Source organism: Polypterus senegalus, chromosome 10, assembly GCF_016835505.1.
Source record: "Polypterus senegalus isolate Bchr_013 chromosome 10, ASM1683550v1, whole genome shotgun sequence".
NCBI lineage: Eukaryota > Metazoa > Chordata > Cladistia > Polypteriformes > Polypteridae > Polypterus > Polypterus senegalus.
Genome location: NC_053163.1, coordinates 23,630,539 through 23,643,662, shown reverse-complemented (window position 1 = coordinate 23,643,662; position 13,124 = coordinate 23,630,539). Strand labels below are relative to the sequence as shown.

General features: G+C 36.6%; 1 protein-coding gene across 2 annotated transcripts; it reads left to right on the top strand.

The window, feature by feature from the left end:
- The first annotated feature begins 9,378 nt into the window (after positions 1-9,378).
- atf4a (activating transcription factor 4a) lies at positions 9,379-12,536 on the top strand. 2 transcript variants are annotated; one of them, XM_039765536.1, is made up of 3 exons: positions 9,379-9,563; positions 10,668-11,021; positions 11,330-12,536. In XM_039765536.1, exons 2-3 carry the CDS (start codon positions 10,775-10,777, stop codon positions 12,244-12,246), a joined length of 1,164 nt encoding a protein of 387 aa, XP_039621470.1. In that variant the 5' UTR covers positions 9,379-9,563; positions 10,668-10,774; the 3' UTR covers positions 12,247-12,536. The 2 variants fall into 2 exon arrangements, with proteins under 2 accessions (XP_039621470.1, XP_039621469.1); XM_039765535.1 differs by having other exon boundaries at positions 9,380-9,563; positions 11,327-12,533.
- Positions 12,537-13,124: the final 588 nt, after the last annotated feature.

Below are 13,124 nucleotides of genomic sequence, written 5' to 3'. Positions count from 1 at the left end.
TAATACTTCATATTAGAGTATGCCAGTTGCATTTTACAGTACACAGTAAATATGCTTCATACAGATACATAATGTATAGATAGATAGACAGATGATTCAGTATAGTGTATATACAGAGTGACATATTTTTTCAAATTTCACCCAATCTTCTGTTTTGCATTACTGTATTTTTTCCACATAGGATTGCAAGATTAGCTCTCAGGGATGGCAGAGGGACCCTTTTCGCACCTCAACAGGAGAAGGCTATTTGCACCATGGTCACAGCAAGAAATTTGATTAAAGGGGATACATAGTGCCAGTATGAAAGACAACAATGTCAACAAACATCCAATCTGTTAGCATCTCAACTATTGACAGGATGCTGAAAAGACACCAAATGAGCATGAAGCAGCTGTACTATTTGAAAGGAAAGGTGACACAGTGAAGGAACTACAGCACCAATATGTACAGGTAAACCATCTGTGTGCATACAGTAACTGTGCTTTACAGTAAACAATACAACATTGTATTGTAATATACAGTACAGTTAAGTGTGACCTGCACAGATTTTCTATGGCTGTAGAAAAGAACATGCAATATGTATACATTTGTATCTTGTCCAAAATGAAGATACATGTAATTCATACAACTCTTTTTTTTCTTCTAGGATAGAGAATATAATGGATCAGGAATCAAGTGATTCACATCATGACTGCATATACCTGGATGAGGCTGGCTTCAATCTGGCCAAATGCAGAAGGCTTAGTTAAAAAGTCATCAGCCACAGAGCTGCTATCAAGGTGCCACGCCAACGGGGAGGGAAGATCACTATGTGTGCTATTTCAGTGCATGGTGTGCTAACTCATATTCCCATTATAATACCATACAACACACGGCATCTCCCTACCTTCTTAGACACCCTCTACAGGGATCGTCATCCCTGATGGTGACAGGGGTCTAATTTGAGATGATCTGCGAAAGTATGTGGTAATTTGAGTTTCCATCACTCAAGCACCGTCAGGCAATTATTTGCAACCCACCAGAGGATGCTGATGGAATTCCTTCCAACCAATTCCCCATTCCTTAACCCAACCGAGGAGTTCTACTCAGCATGGAGGTGGAAGGTTTACAATCACCAGCCATATACACAGATGACCCTGCTGGATGCCATGGATGCAGTATGTGAGTACATCACATCAGATGCCTAAGGCTGGATTAGATGTTCCAAAAGATTCTTTCTGCACTGCATTGCAAAGGAAGGTATCCAATATGATGTGGATGAGAATCTATGGCCCAGAAGACAGGAACGTCAGGAGGTGTAGAAAGACTGCAGTGTAATTCCCCAATACAGTGCAACATGCACAGTTCTGCCTAAGGGGTGTTTCCTGTGTTTACACTGCTAATTTGGTATTTTTTTCCCTTTGTGCTATATAGTGCTGTAAAACAGTCCTTTTATTTTCTGTATCACAATGAAATGGTCTGTCAACAAATTTTAGTATAAGCAGCAAAAGCGTAAATGTGAATCCTGTCCAATCTCTTGCAATCAATCTCTCACATACAGTCATGTGTAACTTTGTACTGTTGAAACAGATATATGCCATACATACAAAAAAGTGCAGCCTTGTACATTTTCAATTGTTGTCATCAAAACCTTAGTCATAGTTCACATCAGGAAATACATGGTTAAGCATTTTGACTATCTTGTTTGTAAACAATAACACAAGGATTTGTTATTTGATGGCACTGACATGTTCATTGACATAAATATTTAGTTTTGAGAGATAAACTAAGAAGTCTGAGCATGTTACTTGCTTTTGTGGGTAATCCATTGTATGGTGGTGTTGGTACAAATTGTTTTGAGAAATGAATTACTGTTTTGAGAATGTTAAGGATGATTTGTGAAATGTTCCAAAGTGACTGAGAAAAACTATAAGATTAAGAAATTAAGAAGTCTTAATTAAGTGTAACTGAGAAAATGAATTTGTTTCTTATTATCTTCTTATTCTGTTATATTTAAACCTGACAGGTAGACTTTGAAAATGTGGTATCAAGTTAGGCTTCCTAAAGCCTGCAGTGCTACACCCATTCAAAACAGCACACTTTACATTTGAACCCATTGCATAATTATGCCTCATTTTTCCCTGTTTCAGCATATTGACAACTGCAGAAATTTGTATTCAATGTAATTTCATTAAAATGTCTTCTTATATCATGAGCACCATATTCAGTTTCCTGTAACTTCTTGGTTCCCTTAATTTTTCAGAAGTAGTTGAATATTGTCATGTGAGAATTCATGAAATGTACAGGCATACTGCATTTCATACTACCTAGGAATGATCAGTTGGGGCATATTATGTGCATTTGTATCTCAATGCTGTATTGCTATCAGCAACAATATTTGAATAATGCAAAAAAAAAATCATAATAATTCCAGAACCCATGTGTGTTTCAATTTTTAACCTGCTTATTCCAGTTTAGGTTCAAAGCAAAAACAATTCCAACAGCCTTGGGTGGTAAGGCAAGAACTAGTCCTGAAGGGGAGCAAGTTCATTCTACGTCACATTCGTGCATACATCCATTGGGCAGTTTAAAATTGACAAACAACACATCTACAAGCAGGAAGGAGCACAGAAGCAGATGAACAAGCAGTAGGCCTTCACCTTCTACACAAGCTTTCTACAGTAAACTCCATCTTGGTACCTTTTACAGTCAGAGAGCTGTTGTACCTCTTAACAAGAGCACTGAAGAGCCAAAATACAAATGTGCTTTCTAGAAACAGAATGTGAAGCTATCCTATTGTTAAACCAACCAACCAATTTAAGCAAAAGAAAAACAAGACGTTTAAAGAAGCTTTTACTTGTAACACATTGCTCCAGTGCTGTGGGAAGGTCTTTTTTTACCAGTTGACATCATATGCAACAACACAGTTTTTTCTAGACTATTATTTTTCTAACCTTTATCGTGTTCATTTTAAATAAATTACTTTAGTTGTTTATCTTAGCATTTCAGCATGCATGTATTGTGTGTAGTGCAAACCTTTGTGTATTGTCTTCTGTAACATTGCAATGAGATCAATGAAGAATCTATCTATCTATCTATCTATCTATCTATCTATCTATCTATCTATCTATCTATCTATCTATCTATCTATCTATCTTAGATAGATAGATAGATAGATAGATAGATAGATAGATAGATAGATAGATAGATAGATAGATAGCTAGCTAGCTAGCTAGGAAAAGATTATCTTTGAAAAAGAGGTGAGTCTGAATCAAGAGAAAATCAGCAGCTGAGCGTCTCTCATATAAACTGAGTTTTGGGGACCCAGCTCTGTCATGTCCTCAGAATCTCTTTGTCTATTTATTTCTAGACATGCAAACTCTTCAAGAGGTGAGAAACTAATCTGCAATGAATTGCCACAATTATAAATCATCACAGCGCACAAGAAACACTACTTGCACCCACATCTTCAGTTCATGAATTGGCGGTCTATTCAGAAGTGAATCAATAATAATGAAAATACGTAAATACACTCTTAAAAATAAAGGTGGCAGAGTGATCCTTCAGGGTGATGCCATAGGACAACCATTTTTGGTTGGCAAAAGACTCATCCACATGAAGGTTCCAGAAAAGAACCTTTATTTTTTTGATCCATAACAGGCTCCATACAGTGAATAACCATGAATAGATGGTAACAGATTTGTGACATACTATATGGTGATGATTTTAAATGGGCTCTTGCTGCATATGTTCAGCAACACAGGCTAAGTCCAGGTTATTTTTATAACATAATAGGAAGTTTTTAAAGCACAAAGAACCAACTTCAAATGCAAAGAATCCTTTCCAGAATTAAATGGCACTTGATCAAGCAATATTTCTACAAGGAACCACACAACCCAGGAAAGAACCATAATTTGCCATTAACGATTAAAGATATTAAAGACTATGTTTTTACCAGATCTTTGGGGGTCGCAGTGCAGGGTCACCCATTGTACAGATAAAAACCAACCAGTTCAAATATTTTTTCATTACAACTGTTATTTATCTTCTTAATGATTTAAACTTCACATCCACAGACTCAAAACATGATTTGCATTAACCATTAGCCAAGTTCTAATGTTGGTTTAATTTTTACATGTAACATATATGATCTAAAGTAATGCCATATACATTCACTGCTCCATTAGTTATTATTACTAATTTTAGGTTTGATGGCTGTATTCTTTGTGATGTGTTTTTAATATTATGTCATGATGTCTCTGTAAAACCTGATGACAAACCAAGTCTCCTTTATGGGCAAATCATTCTGAAATGAACTGAATTGAATTGAAGCATCTATTCATCTGTTTTCTAGCATATTTATTTCCACATAAAGCTACAGAGTGACAGTGCCTATCCTGGAAGCATAGAGCAAAAAGCTGAATGGGGTGAATATAATACACTGCAAAAGGTAAAAAACGTAAAGCACTCGTCCGCGAATCTATTCATAAAACATTTGAGAAATGTTGAATGAGGTGGAAGCCAGCAAGTACTGCAGATCACTGGGAACCGTCTCTCACTCCACGTTTGGAAAATAGCTATGATCTGGGATTCGTTATTTCAATATGTTTCAGGATACCAAAAGAATGCACTACATAAGTAAATACGAGATATCGCACATTTTGTCATATTTAGAAATAATACAGCATGTTTGACTTACAGATTATAAATAGCTGATGCACCTTAAATCGACTCAATTTTTAACATCTGTTTAGAGTTCCCGCGAAATCGCTTTTACGTCACAGGGGAGTGGCGGTGTTGTTTGTTTACGTCACCGCCTCATTGCCCAATCAAGCATAGGAGTACCTGAGCGAATTAACCAATCGGCCGTCGTGTTTGAGGCTACGGCGTTTGATAAAATCATGTGGTACTTACTGGTAGTCAACGGAGGTGATGGAAGCATCTAGATGTTGAGTGAAAAGTGATGCCGGCGTTTTGTTGTTAAATTGCACATCAAACCTTATTTATTACAACGTATTTTAGTATGGTTAACAACAGAAAAGAACACATCTAAAATAATAAGAATAACTGCGTTGTTACACCCTGCAGCAATCAGTAGACATAAGGTAGCATCTTTCATTTGACATAGTAGTTAAAAATACCTTTTTAAAATGTTTACTCAGTTGTTGTTGATTAATATTATTGTTCTCCGTATTAATTAAAAAAATCAGTTAAAAACAGGATTAATTAAACACGTGAGTAAAAAGACCAGCGTTTATGTACAGTGTAGATTTCATTTGAGACACTGTAATTAATTTATTATATTTCTGATTTTGTGTTTATAGTTATTTTTTTATGACCCTTTTATCCAGAGTTTGTATAGTACTCAGATAAACAAATTACTGTGTTGTTTATGACAACAATAACAGTAATAAGCTGGGATTTAAAAATTAAAACTAAAAGAAAATGCCATTTCGGCGATAAGACAATTCTCCCCTATAAATGATAATATATCAACAATGGAAAGTTTAGATCAGCATTGAGCTTAAACAACTACAAAATACTGCTACTCACTGTATTTTCTTTGCATATGCGTATATGTAAGACATGATTTGATAGGTAATATTCCTGTTTGAAAAAATCTACATTTGGATTTTTTGTGGCCTGTATTCAAGTAATAATTTAACTTTTATATGGCCTGCACGGTTTTGCTAAATTAACAGGGAACTGGTTCATTGTCTAGACTAGACAGTGACAAAGGGATTTTGTACATATTTATACATAATTTGGATTGTGTGCTAAAGATGTATTTAAATGTATAACTATATCTTGGAAAAATCGTTACAATTTTAGAATTAGCTGGTGACAATCTTTCATAGAGTGGATTTTAATTTTTTTGTTAAGGTATATTTTAATATTATCTGGTGTATCCATAAACGTAAACATTGAAAAATGAACATTGCTTTTCATATAACAGTGTCACTGTCACTCTATTTGAAATACTTTATAAAAGAACAAAGACCAATGTATTTTGGAATGCATACATATTTTTAAAACCTAAAATATGTATATTGGAATTTGATTATGCATTAAAAAAAGTTTCTAGTTACAAATCTAATTATTACAGTACTGTATATCTTATGCTATATTAACTAAAGAAAATCTAATCAAGTTCATGTGTTTGGCCATGTTTACAGTTAATGTAAAGTATTGTGTCAATTTGCTGTGTCATTATTAAGATATGAGATATAGTCAATACTTTTAAAACATGTACTATATGTTTGGACTGTCAATTCTGTAGTTTTGCTTTGCATTCATTCTCCTTTCTCAAATCCAAATTGCCTGAATAAGTAGGAAAAATAATAAATTTCTGAATGTAAGCTCTTAAAATACACCATGAATTCCCTTTTGTGTGTAAACCAGTGTGACCTTTGATGGCCTGACACCCTCTCCAGGACTTCTCCATGCCACACTGAAATGGGAAAAGCTGGCTCAGAAGGCAATCCAATCCAAAATGTATGTATGCATGTTCATACACAAATCAAGTTTGGTAGTAAGTCTGGCCTTTTAAAAAATTCTTTTAACTCTGTGCTAAAAGTGTAAACAAAAAACGATTATATCTCTCTCTATTATAACCATCATAAAAATAATCAACATGTTTTTGGGTGTTCAAACATAAGGAAAAGAAATAAATCTTAATTCATTAATTACTCTTGAAATACTGTGTTACCAATAAAATTAATGATATGTTATAAAATCTAAATGTACTCTAACATTCCCCTTGCCTCTTTCAAGAATTTTCCTACAAGTAGGAAATTTTTTTCACCCACATCACAATGACATCTGCAAGTTAATTGGTAATTATAAATTCTCCTATTGGTGCAGTGTATAGTGCTTGCAGAAGCAGCATCCTGGGTTCAAAGACCATGTCTACTTGTTGTCCATGTGGGACGTACATGTTCTCTGTGTGTTTTTCTGTGTTTCTTTGCTTATCTCCGCATACAGAATAGGTTCTATCTAAATTAAAGTATGAGTGGATCTCCTAGTGTTGCTGTATGCCCGGGTTTGAGAATGTAATGTAAGTTGACCCTTGTGGGTGTGTTTGCCTTGTGTCTGATGAACTACAATAGGACTCGGGCTCCTTCTGACCCTGAAGTGGAACAAGTGAGTTTGGAAATATAAAAAATAATATTCTTAAACCCGCTTACTATTTTCTTACTGCATCTGATGTCCAAATCACATAATAAGTGACTTGAAAAGAGTCACAGGCAAGGCAGTATTATTGAACTGAATCTGCCTGTGTTAAATTCAATGCCTATTCCGGTAAGCCACCATTAAAATTATAGACCCTGAACTGAATTAAGAGGATTTGAAAATGAATCGAGTCTGGTAAATCATAACACTAATTTCCTGTAAAATACCTCTCACAAAATGATGTCCTCAAATTGTATTTTGTTTAAAAAGAAGGCAGAAGATCGGTATCATATAATATAAAGAAATGCGGCTATTAAAAATTAAATCGTAAAATACACTGAATTGTTGGCGTAATCAACTGCCAAATTTATTTTAATGTTTTGTGTAAAGAGTGATTTGATTTACATATTTCGTATGTAACTTGGCATTTTGCTACGTGAAAGTAGTTTGTATGTTAGATGTGCTGTCGAGTATATTCTTACTATCGGTGTCTTCTCCGGCTACAGTCTATTGTTAACACTCCTGTCTTCTCACTCCTTCAGTAGACCGAGTTCAAGTCCCGACCCAAAATATGCTATTCCAATCGTTGCAGTTTTTTTTTCTTTATTAAATCTCACATCCAGGAATTCACTTGTCCACGGTATGTTAGTAAGTAGGCATAGGTGTGTGTGCCCTGCAGCTGATTGAGGCCCGGCTCTAGCAGTTCACCATGTGGAGTTAGCAGGCTCTTTCGTGTCTTATGGATTGCCCTTCTCAGATGTGTATTTTAATAATGCGTATGTACCTCATGAGTATGTAGTGGTACCGTGTTCAATGTCGTTTAATGTTTCGCGACACTTAACGTGTAGGGCTCGGCTTAATTTCCTGGCACAATGACCAAATCTAAACTGACAAGGTATAATAATAATAACAATCATCATCTTACTGATAAGTTACTATGTGTTTTTGTCGTATTTTAATTATATTCCACACGTAAAACTCATTCTAAATTTGAACAAGGAAAAACCTGTATTTTATTTACAAGGTTAATAATCCTCACTTGAAGATCTGAAACTCAAAAAACTTTACAAAAGGAACGAGAGCATGCCTGCGATGGGCTTGTCATAGATCAGCCAGTTTAGAACATTGTTCGTGCCAATAAGCCACCAAAGAGCAGTATTTCTTGCCCGTCTATACCGGACACGCTCAGTGGTGGTAGGGTATTGGGAGGCTCGTAGGTGGTTATGGGCGGACGCTTCACTTTAGAACTATTCATGAGAAAGTCGCACATTTTATATTCGCACATTTTTACTAATACAAAACAAAACGTAAACGTATTGTGGAAAGGTTGCCACGTTGGCATTACATCCGATAGACTTTTTATTTCCCAATTATGAGGAACCCAATGTTGAACAAATGTTATTAAACATGCATTAGACATGCGTCATTCAAACATGTATATATACCAGTGTGAGCAAGTAAATTCCTACACCAAAATGGAGATCGCCCGCGGTTGCCTTCTTTCACCTACAATCGAAGTGCGCCTACATAGTTCCTCCCTGAAATTACACACAATGTGACATGTGCCGCTGAGTTAAAGAGAACCTGTAAACTGCGCGGTTGATGTCGCTGCTGTTAATGACGGCCATACGGTATAATACAACCCAGTAACTATCAGAGCCCACCTTCATTTAATGGTTCAATTTTGTCAGGAACTTTAAGCAACCTAATAATGTCGCTTCCAGATGGCGTTTTTTTGTCTTTCTGTAAGGACAGTTTATAATGTGACAAAAGGTCTCTATTAAGTTAAAATATATCAAGGATACATAATTCGATGTTCCTCATTACTCTTTAAAATTTCATAATATATAGATAATAGCATTGGGAGCGGGAGCGTACTTTAGCCAGCCTCTAATTAAAGTAATCGATTCAGTATTTTGTACAATTGTTACAGAAAATATTTGTAGTTTAAAATGTTTTGTTTGTAAACCTGTTTTACGGAAGCCGGTGTTTGGAGAACATGTTCATGTGAAATGTTTATTAAACGCATTATAGGAACTTAGGCAAACTATAATGAAATATGTAATAACAATTGTATAATTCGAAATTACATAAACAAATATACAGTTTATTTACTTTTCTAACCAATTACAGTATTGCTCTATATGTAGTACAGTAGGCGTATTGATCTATAGCGCGGAGGGATACGCGGAATACAGCGTAGCTATAAAAACAAGCGTCACAGACGCCCGCTCTCACTTGTGTTCTGGATGCGGAGAAAGAAACTATTTTGAGAAGTATAGCTCCTCCCCTCTCCGGGAACGCGCCACAGCAGCAATGGCAGTATAACGGCGTGCAGCGGCCCCAGCAGCAGCGGCAAAAACGGCAGTGCAGCGGCGAATTGCACTGGCATTTTATTCGGCAAAAATGGCGTAAGTATTTTAATTTATTATCGACTCCGTGGCCTAGCTTGATCTTCAAAAGGGAAGTAAATCTTAAGACATTCGTGGGTGATCTAATGTCTACTGTAATTTCCAATTGAAGAAATTAATATAATTTAAAATGGCAGTACAGCGGCGAATTACACTGATATTTTATTTAGCAAATATGACATGAGTATACGTCTATTCTTAAAAGTCAGGCTTCGATCGATCTTCGAAGGGGAAGTAAGTCATTGAGGGTGTACTAATGGCAGTTGTAATTTCTAATTTTAGGTAACTTTGATGTTTGTCATTTTTACTGTGTAATATTGTTACTGTTTAATATTGACGGTATTCAGTGGTAACTCCGCAGTATCTTGGATCGGATATTAATTTCATTTAAATGTTTTTTTAATAGTACAGCTCGAATGGAAATGGGGTAGTGCTAATAAAGTAAGCTAATAATTAAAATAGTCGTTTTATAGCTTTTTTTTGTTCAGCAATCGGTGACGGAGCCATTGGTTACAAAACGTGGCAGACCCGTAAAATGGCCGGCTGGTGTGTTTGGGTGTGTAAAATGGCGGGCCTTCGTGCGGGAGTGGTGGCTCGCAGCTGTTTCCTTAGTCCTATGATGACGTTGCTTTGGAAACAAGCGGTAGAAGAGTAAAGTTGGCACAGCTCCTACCGACAAAAAGGCGCGGCAACTGAGGGCTATGCCCAAATTAGGTAATAAAATAACAAGTGGGCGGATCCCAAACTTCTCTCGTCATCTGCAGCTGTTACTGCAGGAAACCATGTGCTTAGTGGCTCGCAAAATAGAATTGTGTGTGTGCTTATCAGTCATTGTGGTGTTCACGCTGAGCATCAGGATTGGAGAACTAGGAACTAAAAATGGTAAATCATGTGCATCCGCTTTCGTAAATGGTAATCTGCTGTAGAGAATCCTGTCCGTCATACTTTGAATTATCCACTAGGAAGTTTGAATTTTATACCCAATGTCTTGTAATATTGGACAAGTAATGTATTTACAAGAATGCAGATAACATTCTCATGGCATTTATTTTTTTCTTTTAAATAGTTTGATGTGTGAATTAAATATTCTTTCATTGTTTTTAGGTCCCCCGTGGCATTCCTCAGCATTGCTGCTGTCGACAGCATAGAAGATCGGCTCGACTCCTTCTTGTTAGATTATTTGTACCCCTTCCAATCTTTGACCCACTCCAATGATGACTGCAATGAGCTCCTTGTCCTTAGACCTGCCCTTCTTGGACCAGTCATTTCTGACGGCTGACTTGGGGCAGGGGCTGGGGGACTTCCTCCTCAATGACTACGAACCACATCTGGATGGGGCCATCTTGTCCCCCTCATCCATTTCCACCTCTTTCTGTCACACTGGAAAGCAAGTGAGCGATGATCCGACTGCCCTCCAATGGTTACTTGAAAATCCCACGCCTCACAGTGACAGCAAAGGTGAGTTTATAGACTTTTATATTAAACTCATTTATTAAAAAGCTTGCCCCACTCAAGTGTTAAGGAGTAAGGTGTAAATTAAATTTGTGTGTAATTATTTTAGAATATGTGAACTGAAAGTTCCCACTAGAGTAGCATGTGGTTTTGTAACACCCAAAAAGCCAGAAAGATCTAGACTACTCCATTATCTGTCCTTTCTTTAAAAGAAAATAGTTCAAATCACAGCCGTGTGCGAGTGTACTTTGTAATTTATCCATTGTTGTGGCTTCATGGTTTTAAGAGATTTTGTTTTTTCTTCTTTCTAGCAGATTCACCCTGTGACATGGATTGGATGACTGAGCAGATGAATCTGAATGAGTTCGACTTGGATTTCCTTGCAGGATCCTGTGATTTGGAGGGTTCCAGTAGCTCCCCAGAGGAGCTTATTGCCTCACTTGACCCCTGTAGCTTGGACCTGGGAGAACTACCACTCCATCCTCCAGTCTCATTAATGTCTCCTGCCAGCAGTGACAATATTTCAGAAGAGACTGTACCTCCTGTTGAATTGGTACAAGAAATGTTAAATGTGGAAGAGTTTGAAACCCCACTATGTATTTCCGAGCCTATAACTGGCCTTAATGAGATTGAACAGGATATTGTGGTGGTTCTCTCTGTACCAGAAGTAAAATGCGAACCTACTTCTCCTATATCTTTAGTGTCAGAAAGTAATCTAGAGAGTGAAACTATTTTAGTCTATTCCTCTCCCTCTCCCCCATTTAAGGAAGAGGTGGAAATAACTGATGATGGCGATAGTGGCATAGGATCCAATTGTGGTTCACCACCAGGCAGCCTTAGCCCCAACAACCCCCCCAGCCCAATGAATTTGGAATCTGAATCTACCATGGTGGTGGTAAGTGTGGTTGGCTTCTCTCGGGCCAAGCCTTATGCTCGTCCCCCTGTCAAGGCAGAGAAGCCTCACACAGCGAAATTAAAGTCTGCTTCTTCAGAGCCTAGAGTGGTGGAAAAAAAGATAAAAAAGATGCAACAAAACAAAACTGCAGCTACCAGGTATCGTCAGAAGAAACGGGCAGAGAATGATGCACTGCAGTCAGAATGTTCAGAATTAGAAACGAAGAACAAGATTTTGGTAGAGAAGGTAGAATCGATCACTAAGGAAATTCAGTATCTTAAGGATTTGATAGAGGAAGTTCGTAATGCAAAAAAGAGAAAACAAAGCACCCTTTAGTGTAGGCCTGTATTCAGTGTCTTGTCCACTCCACTTTTCACCTAGCACCATTTAGCTTGCTTTTGTTAGTCCTTGAGTCATCAGACTTGCTGAGATTATAGTTCAACTTCTACAATCTCCAATATTAAATTTGGTTGTATATATTTCTGTGCTTGTATAAATATGCATTTTCTTCCCCTCTGATGTTCTTGGTTTTTATTTAGATTTCATAAGCCTTACTGAGTTCAATAGAAGATAATTTATTGTTACAGCTTGTTCCTTTTTTAAGACCTAAATAAAAATGAAATTTAGCAATGTCTTGGCTCGTGTGGTGTTTTTCTAGATAAGTTGACAAAGTCTTATTTGGTAATAAAATGCATTAGCAGTTGTCAAGTAAATGAAGGAATGTCAAAACAGTTTATTGTATGAGAACCAATAGTGATAAGAATGCACTGTTCAGTGTATAGCAAGTTTAACTTGATTGGCTTTTTCTGCAGTGCCCTTTACTGTTACTGCATTTGACTCTCTGCTGTCCTCCAGTAGCAGCTTCTAAAACATGACTAGAATAAACCAAATTGCTTTAGCATGTGAGAACGACACAGCAGGTTACTTTCTAGGGTGTTTTGTTTTTGACCTTGTTCTATCATAAATCAAAATCTTAAGTGGTTATGAAGTGTCATATAACAAGCATTTTTTTTTTTCAGCCAAGTCTGTATTTTTATCTCACCAAAGTATTGGCTTTATATTTTGTTTATGGCTGCAATAAAAAGGATTATTTAAGTGCAAAAAGATGCAGGATAGTAAGTTTAAATTTAATCTAATTTTATTGTAATTGAAATGCAACAGTAATTAACTTATTTCCATTGTATAAAATATGGTAGGTTGGCTACTAGCGTGTA